Here is a 12,019-nt window from a genome sequence, read left to right on the forward strand (position 1 = left end):
ACGCCCGCGGCCTTGCCGGCCTTCTCCGCCGCCGGCCGGGATCGCACAACGGCATTGGCGCCCGGAGCGCGGGCCACCGTGGCGGGGGCAGCCGGATTCCCGCCCTGCACGAGCACGTTGCCCTGCCGCTTGCGGGCAGGCGTGGCGTGTGCTTGGGCGACGCCGGCGGGGCCAACATGGCCGGCGACGAGATCCGCCCGAGGGAAAGGGGCGTGCGCGACCTCGACGGTGACGGGGGATAGCATGGGGTCGGCCATGGCGGTGAGGGACGGCCGGGGAGGAGCAGCCGAAGCTTTCGGAGGAGGGGCAATGGTGGCGGAGCGTGCGTGGAGCGGGAAAGGGGGCGCGGAAATGTCCCTCCCGCCAAATCTCGCGCCGGATGGGGGTTGAGCTCGGGTCGGCCTCCCGGCCCGTGAAGATAGAGGTTGAGGGAGAAGATTTACCGCGCCCCGTAAAAATTTTTGCGGGCCGGGGCATTTTGCGGGGTCTGCTCGTGCAGTTTTTTTGGCCCCAACCCGCAATTTGGCGATTATTTTACGGGCCGGGGCGTTTTGCGGGGTCTGCTAGAGTTGCTCTTAGTACCATCAGCAAATAAATTGGTCTTAGGGCCTAGCACTATCACAGATGGATCAGTAATGTTTGGCACTATTAACTAAAAAGTATTTAGTTAACCTCTGCCTGAGGATTACCAACCAAAAGTCAAACATGGTAATGCCAACAGGTTGAGCTGGATTGCCAGGTACTGGTCAAAGCTTTCCCAAAGCTCTACACTGATCAGAGATGGATCAGTAATACTTTTCTGTGATAGTGCTAGGCCCTTTTGTCTCTATTTATTATTTTACAACGTTCACAGTGTCAGACACCTCCAGTCAGGTCGGACTCTGCAAGACACTGCCTTTTTAGGCTCTGACGTGGAGCTGTGGGGCGTTTGCCATGCCGTCGAGTGACAATGACATATGACATTCGATTCATATACTACTATATAGTTTAATGGGAGTAGAAAAAGAAGTCATATGGTCCATGATGAACTGCAAATAAAATAGGATTGCGCAACAATTATTGTTGGAACATTACGTGCGGTGACCAAATCCAGTTTAACAACTGCTAAGCATAATGGATATACACCAAAACATGTGGAACGGGAACAAGGGTGACCATGGGTGCACACAGCTAAGCCGGCGATCAGTACCTCGGCAGTTTCTTCCACCGTCTGCTGCTCGACATCACCGTCAACGGCAGCTCCGGCGGGCCCATCAAAAACTCGAGATGCCATGTATCTGTATACTATCCAGCCAATCTGGGCACGGACGTTGCAGCTGCCCAACTGCGAGTGAACAAAAGATGACGCTAGTTCATTTATTAGCAGGTCTTGATTGATGGAAGCGAACATTGGAAACAAGTGAACCATGATGGGGGCTTACCAGATGGAGGATTTTCTCTGCATTCCAGGGGCTGCGCGTCCTTCCCAGATAATCGGAAAACATGTACACGTTGACAAGTGTCTCGCCCGATAACATGGCAAGATCCCGGAGCAGCTTCTCATTGCCTCCCTGTGTAATACCACCGCATTCACACTCCCCCGTATTCCACCATTCAACTATTTATTAGCCGCAGTATTCTCACTTTATCAACAGTGCTATCCCATGTGAATCACTGTGTAATACCAGCGCATTCACACTTGTCATATATTCGTTCTGGCCATCAAATTAACGCCGACCGCTCTGAGGCTGCATATTATTAATTTATACCACCACGGCTCAGCGCACAAAGAACACCACCGTAGCCATGGCCTCTTCTTCATCTTCAGTCCGATCAAGAGACATGCGCTCAGACCTCTTGCTGATCATTTGCCCCGATTGTGGCGACTGGCGAGAGTCGAGACCAATATCAGCGGTCAAACCGGCGAAAATCTGAAGAAGCCATTCTACAAGTGTCCGATCGACAGCCTAAATTACTGTTGAAATATGTTCCTCGTCCCCTCAATTCGTTTTTCTGTTAAACCCATTTTCTCTTGCTTTTACATAATATTGACAGGGACAAAACAAAAGTTTTTTTTTTTCTCGCAAAAGAGGGTTTGCCCCGGCCTCTGCATCAGAACGATGCATACAGTCATATTATTGATAATCAAAAGGTCCAACATAAGTCTTGAGGTCTCAAACAAAAGGAAAAAAAATGCTCACAAAGAGCATGAGAGCAAAAACAGGATAGCCACAACCGGCAGCCAAAACATAAGATAGGAAACTAAACACCTATCCTATTACATCACCGCCATCCAAACCGGTTGAAGATAGCCCGTGCTACCGTCTCCCATCGGATAGATCCAGTAACCAAATGCTCCCTGGCCTTCATCGGAGTGAATAGCGACCACATACGGATGAGTGTAGTGGCCCTGAAGATAACCTGCAAGAAGTGAATATTTGTTGTTCTGTTAAAAACCAAATCATTTCTGCAGTTTCAAATTGCCCATAGTAAAGCACATACTCCTACACGGATATGTCTCGCTGTTACTACGTCAATCCCATCTAGCCACGTTCCAAATAACGTGTTGATGGAATTCGGAGGAGTTATATTAAACGCTATGTGGACCGACCTCCACAAAGTCTTAGCCAAAGGGCAATCAAGAAAGAGGTGTCTGATTGATTCATCACTATCACAAAAACTACATCTTTTAGAACCCGTCCAGTTTCGCTTCGTCAAATTGTCTTTAGTTAAGATAACCTGTTTGTGGACAAACCACATAAACACTTTGATTTTTAAAGACACTTTGACTTTCCAAACATGTTTCGAACTAGGAATAACGCTAGTGTTGATAATATCCAAATACATGGATTTAACCGAAAACTCCGCATTCTTAGCTAGTTTCCAGCGAACCTGATCTGGCTGTTGAGAAAGTTGAACGTCCATCAATCTTCTCACAAGATGGAGCCAAGCTTCCCAACGGTTTCCCACTAGCGTCCTCCTGAATTGAATATTTAGAGGATTTGACTGTAGTACTGTTGCAACGTACGCATCTCTTCGCTGAACAATATTATAGAGAGAAGGATATTGGATGGCAAGCCATGTATCCTCCCAGAATCTTGTGGAAGTACCATTCCCAACTACAAATTTTGTCCTATTGAAAAAGGCTGCTTTCACTCGCATGAGTCCCTTCCAAAATGGTGAGTCAGCCGGTCTTACCGTCACTTGGGACAAGGTTTTGGACTGTAGGTACTTATTACGAAGAATCTGTGCCCACGTGGCATCCGTCTCTACAGATAACTTATACAGCCATTTGCTAAGAAGACATCTGTTCTTCACCTCTAAATTTTCAATGCCTAGACCCCCTTGGTCTTTCGGCCTACAAATGATATCCCACTTAGCGAGTCTATATTTTCTTTTTAATTCATCGCTCTGCCAGAAGAAGCGTGATCGATAGATATCTAGCCTTTTCCGTACTCCAACTGGTACTTTGAAAAAAGACAATAAAAATAATAGGCATACTCGTGAGAACCGAATTAATCAGAATCAATCGTCCTCCGTATGACATAAGTTTGCCCTTCCAGCAACTAAGTTTTTTCTCAAATCGATCTTCGATGCACTTCCACTCTTTGTTAGAAAGCTTGCGATGGTGGATTGGTATACCCAGATACGTGAAGGGTAGAGATCCCAATTCGCACCCGAACAATTCTTTGTAAGCTTGTTGTTCTCCTTTGGCTCTTCCAAAGCAGAACAATTCACTTTTGTGGAAATTGATCTTCAACCCTGACAATTGTTCGAACAAGTATAAAACCAGCTTCATGTTTCTAGCTTTAGCCAAATCGTGCTCCATGAAGATGATAGTATCATCAGCGTACTATAGGATAGATACTCCCCCATCAACTAAATGCGGGGCTAGGCCACCAACCTGACCAGCATCCTTGGCCCTTCCTATAAGGATTGTCAACATGTCAACGACAATGTTGAACAGAATCGACGACATCGGATCTCCTTGTCGCAGACCCTTGTGTGTCTGGAAATAATGACCTATGTCATCATCAACCCTGATTCCATCACTCCCTTTTTGCGTGAACGAATCCACCTGGTCTCTCCAGGCCTGATCGAATCCTTGCATACGCAAAGCCTGCTGAAGAAATGTCCATTTAACCTTGTCGTACGCTTTTCTCAAAATCCACTTTGAACACCACCCCATCTAGTTTTTTCGTGTGGATTTCATGGAGCGTTTCATGCAGAACCACAACCCCTTCTAGGATGTTTCTGTCCGGCATGAAAGCAGTTTGGGACGGCTGCACTACAGAATACGCAATCTGAGTAAGCCTATTAGTCTCAACTTTGGTGAAGATTTTAAAGCTAACATTAAGAAGACAGATCGGCCTAAATTTGCTCAATCCTCACAGCCTCTGTTTTTATAGGAAGCAAATTGATAGTACCGAAATTCAAGTGAAACAACTGCAACTGACCCAAGAAAAGATCCTAGAACATCGGAAGCAAGTCCCCCTTAATGACGTGCCAACACTTTTTATAAAACTCCGCCGGAAAACCATCCGGTCCTGGAGCTTTATTATTTTTCATTTGGGAAATTGCTTCAAACACCTATTTCTCTGAAAATGGGGCAGTCAAAATACCGTTCTCTTCAACTGCGAGTTGAGACACATCCTCAACCCTGGACTCATCCAAAGAATCAAAATTATCCTTCGGAGGCCCAAACAACTGCTTGTAGTAATTAGTGATATATGCCTTCAGGTTCTCCTGCCCTAAAATCGTTCCCTCATCTTGCTCAAGCTGAAAGATTCTCTTCTTTCGGTGCTTGCAATTCGCAATCATGTAGAAGAATTGTGTGTTATCATCCCCTTGGACGATTTTGCGCACTTTAGCTCGCAGTGCCCATTTCAATTCCTCCTCACGGAGGCCTAAACCCACCACGCTACCGCTAGCTCGACCACGACAGTTCCTTCGCCTCATCACTCGCTGCCTCCATCGTGGTGGCTCCGACGGCCATCTCTACTTCCCTGATGAAAGCTGGAGTGGTCTTCGTGACCTCTTCTTCTACCTGCGAAATATAGTATTTTTTAAGTGTAAAACTGAAAAAAAAAATCATTGAGAGTAACATCGAAACCGAGTATATATTTTTAGTGCAAAAATCGAAACAAAGTATTTTTGTTGAGAGTAAAAGTGAAACTAAGTATTTGTTTCAGTGCAAAATCGAAACAGAGTATTTTTGTTGAGAGTAAAAGTGAACCAAAGATTTTTGCGTGAGAACACAAAACAGATTATTATTTTCAGTGCAAAATCAAAACAAAGTATGTTTGTTGGGAGTAATAGTGAAGCAGAGTATTTGTTTCAGTGCAAAATCGAAACAGAGTATCTTTTGTTGAGAGTAAAAGCGAAATAAAGCTTTTTTTAGTGCGAACACAAAACAGATTATTTTTTCAGTGCAAAATCGAAGCAAAGTATTTTTGTTGAGAGTAAAAGTGAAACATAGTATTTTTTTTTTCAGTGCAAAATCGAAACAGAGTATTTTTGTTGAGTGCAAAATCGAAACGGAGTACTTTTTTCAATGCAAAATCAAAACAGAGTATTTGTTGAGAGCAAAAAAGAAACAGATTTTTCTTTTTCAGTGAGAACAGAAAACAGAGTAATTTTTGTTGAGAGCAAAAGGCAAACAGAGTATTCAACGCTCGATATCACCGTGGTACCTCTGCACCTTGCTGCTTGATATGCGAACAAGTGAATGGAGAACCCAATCAGACATGCGAACACAAGCAACCCAACTCCGTCGCTGTGAACTTGACGGTAAGCCAAGATGAAGAGCTTGAAACACGAGACTGTTTTGTCCATGAGCACGAAGCCTTCGAAGACTATGTCGCCAGCTCCATTGAATTGCAAGTAGATGCGCCTACAAGGAGACAAGGAAGAGAATGATCTATCCATCTAAGAGCTCTCGTCGTGTGTAAAAATAAAAGCTCGCGGGGATTGCATGCATGCTTACAGTTGGATGAAGCGGAACCCGATGGTGACGATACATGCCATGTAGTTGATGATCGTAGAGGCAGCAGCTACACCTCCACTGACAGCAACCGCCATTGCTGGGAGCAGATCAGCAGAGAGAAGGGAAATGAAGACAACTAGTTTCACAAGCAGCAGGATGTGTTTATAAAGAGGCCTGCTTAAGAGCATCTTCAGCCATATACCTCTAATTCGACCAATCAAACGCTTGCGGATGCGTCCGGTCAGTGACCGGGCATGTCTGTTTTGAGCCTCTATTTGTTCATCCGCGCAGCCACAGTCCTCATTTTCTTCCTCATATGTCCGGTCACTTGCACGTGATTGGTGGAGACGAAGAGAGAGAGAAAGAAAGGAATGAATAAAGAAAGGGAAAAGATGGTCCAGGGTGGGGCCGCGTCCTACGTGACAGATTGACCGGGCGCGCTCGGGCGTGTCAGCGAGCCCTCATATCCTTCCCATATTTGAGATAGATATGATGGTTTGCGGACAACCCGGACATATAGGAAAGATATGAGGGGTCCGATTGGGTCAACTTTTTGCTACTTTTTGCTTCTCTCTCCTATCCGGCCAGTGGTCCCCGCGCCCGCCCGGTCAATTTGAGAACTCCGGCTCTAGATGCCCTAACGTGTCTACGAAAATTTTGTCACCCCTTCACCGATGATGTCAGACTTGTGGAACAACGTGGTGGACTTGGAGTGGCTGAAAAATTGCAATAGGGCGATAATTTTATCGCCCCCCTCAGCATCTTGTCGCAGTTATGGTCACTCTCAGTCTCTCAACGTCCGCATGCTGACCCTTCTGTAGTTCTAGTCACTCGGTCTCTCAGCGGTCAGCCAGATCAGTGGAATCCGTGGTCGGGGAGATCCCTCGGCGATGTGGTCGGGGAGATCCCTCGGTTGAGTGGTTTACACATCATTCGATTGGTTGAAAATTCAAAACCTCATCATCTGCGAGTATGAGATTGATAAAAAGAGGGGCAGGAGTGTGCGCCTGCGTGGAACCGTATTGGACATAGGGGGCATGGACGGTGAGAAGAGAAGAGGGGAAGTGTGTGTTTGTGGTAGGCACACTTGGCTAGAGAGGTATATCGACCGGTGTGTGCCGGAAAGAAGGAGCCGGGGGGTGTTGGAAATATGCCCTAGAGGCAATAATAAATTGGTTATTATTATATTTCCTTGTTCATGATAATCGTTTATTATCCATGCTAGAATTGTATTGATAGGAAACTCAGATACATGTGTGGATACATATACAACACCATGTCCCTAGTAAGCCTCTAGTTGACTAGCTCGTTGATCAATAGATGGTTACGGTTTCCTGACCATGGACATTGGATGTCGTTGATAACGGGATCACATCATTAGGAGAATGATGTGATGGACAAGACCCAATCCTAAGCCTAGCACAAGATCGTGTAGTTCGTTTGCTAAGAGTTTTTCTAATGTCACGTATCATTTCCTGAGACCATGAGATTGTGCAACTCCCGGATACCGTAGGAATGCTTTGGGTGTACCAAACGTCACAACGTAACTGGATGGCTATAAAGGTGCACTACAGGTATCTCCGAAAGTGTCTGTTGGGTTGGCATGAATCGAGACTGGGATTTGTCACTCCGTGTAAACGGAGAGGTATCTCTGGGCCCACTCGGTAGGACATCATCATAATCACTACTAGAAATCCCCATATTTCCGACGGTGAAATCTAATAGCCGACGGGCCGTCGGCCTTGACAGTAATAGCCTACGGTGGTGGTAATGGCCAACGGTTTTTGTCAACTCACATGTATGACTGGTAATAACCGACGGTGTATTGCATTTACCGACGGGGAAAACCCAACCGTCGGATATCCAATTTAATGCCTGACGGTCCATTGAAATATCCGACGGTTATGGATATACCCACGGGGATTACATGTAATACCCGACGGTATAAACTAATGACTGGAGGTCAAAACAAAACTCTCGGCTATGACTGGAAATGGGCGACGGGGGGGTAGCAATAACCGACGGTTGATTTTCACCCTCGGTTATATGTTTCAATGAGTGACGGTAGTAGACATGCAGAACAACCTATGATTATATTCCAGATAATTTCTATATAAGTAAATTTCTAACAATTAGGTTCTGGCCTCGCTATTGTAAGTTCATTATTATTATTTATTAATAGGATGGTAAAAAAATTGGTCGAAAACAATATAAAAAGGAGTTTTGAAAATGACCTATTTGAATAATGTGCACTTACAATATATCATGAGGAGGGAGCCCGTTAAGACTCAAGAAGAAGTCCCCTACACCGGCTCGATCCCCTGCTTTCTCCGATGGTGTCACCGACCGGAGTAGAGAAGGGAAAATGTGTCGCTCAACAATGTCTTGTATGAACAGTGTCTAGGTCTAGGGTTCGATCATCACACTGTGGCACATGATGTCTTGCCCAAGGGGAGTGTGTTGTTGCCGTGTCCGAGCAATGGCTGGTGGCTCACGGATGCTCGTAGTCCTGATGGTACTGGTTGCTGGATAGCTACCATGAAGCGTATCATTGCTGGTATCTCCTTCAATAAGCTCGGCCGGTTCACGCTCTACAAGTGTTCCACTCGTTCCCGTTCTTCCTAGATTGTTGCATGGCAAACACAAAGTGGGAAAATGTGGAGTTCTAGATGGGGATAGAGCTCATCCATGGGGGATGCTTTGGTGCGACTATAAAATAGGGTGTTGTTTGGCTTGTCCATACCACCACTTCTTGTGGCCCAAGGATGATCATTCTTCTTCATCCCGACCAAGGAGGTAAAAGGGAGGCATCACTGCTTCTCCAAGGAGCTTACGACATGGAGTCACAGAGGTCTTGCCGTCCCAAGTTGGTGGTCCTCGACAATTGTGAGGTTGTGCTTGTACATAACGTGTTTTCCATCATTGTTCTACGGACCTCTTTGTAAAAAGAAGGGACTAGTTAGCTACTTTTTAGTTGTGAGTCCTTCTGTGACTTGGTACCTCCATACTTTTATTAAATACATGTGCATGCTCTAGAAGGACATCGGTCTCCACATTTTTTATTAAATGCACATGTGTCATGAAGTACTAATTAATATCTTGAATTCTAATAAGCACAAGTTTGGTATATTCAAATAAAAAATGGTACTATGTAAGAAACCTTAGAAAATAAGTAGGAAGTCCTATTTATATAAAATATTTTCCAAAAGAACAAATAGGATCAATATTGTTTTAAAGACGACGCTCTGCGTCGATCGATCGCCGCGATCTCCCAATTGGTTGCATCCCGCACCGTCTGATGTGTCGCCTCCCAACCATAAGTTGAGCCCCCCCCCCCACTTTGCCCCCCCCCCCCCCTGCGCGCCATTGCTGAAGAAAAAAGCTTGATGTGCCGGCCACTACAAAAAAATGCTCGTTTGCTGCAATATGTGAGGAAAAGGCAGCCATTGCTGAGAATCAAGTGATGTGGGTGCTTCTGAAAAAAGGAGGAGGCCGCCACGGGCTAGATCGACAAACGAATGACTGGGTGAGTTTTCTCAATGGATAAGGAAAAAGGAAGGGCAGTGCATGGGCGCCACCAGCATGTGCATAGCAAGCGAGGCAAAGGAAAGGCAGTGCATGGGCGCCACCAGCATGTGCATCGCAAGCGAGGCATCCTAGCTCGCTTGCGCCATCAATTCACCGATTTAGATGTTTTTTTCCTTTTTAAATGGTATGGCTAAAAAATTGCCATGACATCACTAACATGCTAGTTATGCACGGTTGCATGAGATCGGACCACGCTCAGTTACATCACGAGCTAAGATGTGCGCCAACACATTGGTATGTTATTATGGCAAAAATAAGAATATGTGCAAGTTTCAAACGTTAAATTGAAGTTATAAGCCTAATAATATAAATATAAAGTTTTGTTTAGATGAATTTGATTCAAAAGAATATACAAATATTATTTTTATGTTCTAAAGTCGGCCACACGAGCGAGCGAAATCGTGACTACTCCCTCCCAGTTTTTTCTAGTTGGTCCTCCCAGTTTTCCCCACCTCTCCGGATCGTGCGGTCGACCCTCCTCGTTTCCCTCGTCCCTCCCGAACCGCTGCCTGGCGCCTGCACGTTTTCCTGTTCCATCCACTATTTCTCACCTCCCTCGCCTCTCTCCAAGGACTCCCGGCCATTGCCGCACCTAACCAGAGCCGGCGCCTAACTAGCCCACCTCTCCCTGAAAGTGTGGCCGGAGCTGGCGCAGGCCTACCGTAGATCCGGCGGCCTTGAGCTCCACCGTCACCAACAGCGGCGACAACCGTACGGAGGCCAGACGGGATCTGGTGGCCTGAGAATGGTGAGAACCAGCAGCAATGTTCGGCCATCAGATCCGGTGGAAGCTCATCTTGGGGCGGAAGCAGAGATAGCCACGCTGATTCGATCGGTTCCTCTCTTGCAAGTTGCAACTCCGGCCAGTTCCTCTCCTCCTCTCGTTCTCATGTTTCATGTATTCATGTTCAGGTTGCACGAACTATTTGCAGCTCACACGGGAGCCGACCTCGAGTTTGACTAGAGCCAGAGGTGATGGACTGCGCAAGGTCCGCACCCCCGCATCAACAACCTGGACATCCGTCTCCGGCGTCATCGGCGAGCTGCAGCCGGACGACCAGAATTCTGTCTTCCTCTATAATGAGCTAGATGATGTCAAATGCACGACTGCCAATGGTGGCCTCATCGGTGGTGCCATCTTGGTAAGAATTTTTTGATGTGCATAGCTGGCGTACATTCCCTTGTAGGGGTCTGTGTGAATGTCACTTATGATTTTTGTCCTCTGAACTCAGAAAATATTACTAGAATGTACCGCCATTTTGTTTGCTCAGGTTTGGCATGTGCATGTGTTCTCCGTACTTAGATTTGTAAGAGCATTCACATTTACGGGCCTTCCTTTTTTAGTCTTGGAGATGCACACTAGGAGATTGCTTGATTTAACTACATATGAAGAAAATTAAACGTCAGGATCAGCTTGCTAAACGTAAATGTCATATCAAAGAAGTACATTAGCATTTGTGCTGTCTTTTTTAGCCAGCCACTGTCAAATTATTTATGAAGCCTGCAACTATTGTACAATATAACATTATCTATGATTTAGTTGCGGGAAATCCTTGACCTGTAGACACATGCGTTGAAACCTATATGGTAATGTCAAATATTCTATATAACATAGTTAAACAGTGCTTTGACTATCAGAAATGTACTTCAAACATCCATACTATAGTAAGGGAGCTTGTGCTTAGGTGCCAGTTTTCTTGTGGCACTAAGAGTATAGGGTTCCCGTTCACATTATGTATTCCTGATAGAGATGGCATTTCATTCATTTACCTCTTTTATTATCTGCTTTTTCATGTGACATCTTGCTCCCATACATTCAATTACTTTGCATGCTAGATATCAATTTTCTGCTACTTCGGTTTATATTCGCTTAGTTATGTCAACATTTAGAATAGGAGGATATAAATGTAGTAATGTTTCTTTTTTCTTTCCATGTATTAATTTTGACATGCTGTTTCAACTTTTCCATTCATTTCCTAATTTGACAACTACTCTTATCAATTCTTAGCGAGAGGGAAGCAACATTGGAGGCAGTCCGAACCGTGAGAATGATCACGATGCTAATGAGAACATGGATGATATCTACGGCACGAGGAGATGATACATATAGCGATAAACGTTTTGACCCATATAGTGATGAGCATTATGATCACTATAGAGATGATGGTGACGAGTCGAATGAGCTGCATAGTCGTGCAACAAAGTGAAGTTCTGAAATTTACGACAATTTAGGTTATATAAACTGTTCGGACCATTGTATGGAGTATTTTGTTTGGCATCATGATCTATGTATTCTGGATGAAAGACATTAGGCTTTTGATGATATATGCGTATGCACTTGGTCACAAGTCTTGGTAAATATAATACATGTTATTTGGTCATGTGTGTTTGTGTATGTATTTGAAAGGCCAACAATGAAAAATATTCTCATGCTGAATCACACTTTTATGTTATGCAACACCACTT

General features: G+C 45.1%; 1 protein-coding gene across 1 annotated transcript; it reads left to right on the plus strand.

Moving 5' to 3' along the window:
- The first annotated feature begins 10,132 nt into the window (after positions 1-10,132).
- On the plus strand, positions 10,133-11,775 carry LOC123142268 (uncharacterized). The gene is made up of 2 exons (XM_044561254.1): positions 10,133-10,695; positions 11,562-11,775. The coding sequence occupies exons 1-2, from the start codon at positions 10,450-10,452 to the stop codon at positions 11,652-11,654; spliced, it is 339 nt and encodes a 112-aa protein (XP_044417189.1). The 5' UTR covers positions 10,133-10,449; the 3' UTR covers positions 11,655-11,775.
- Positions 11,776-12,019: the final 244 nt, after the last annotated feature.

Source organism: Triticum aestivum, chromosome 6D (genome assembly GCF_018294505.1).
Source record: "Triticum aestivum cultivar Chinese Spring chromosome 6D, IWGSC CS RefSeq v2.1, whole genome shotgun sequence".
NCBI classification, from domain to species: domain Eukaryota; kingdom Viridiplantae; phylum Streptophyta; class Magnoliopsida; order Poales; family Poaceae; genus Triticum; species Triticum aestivum.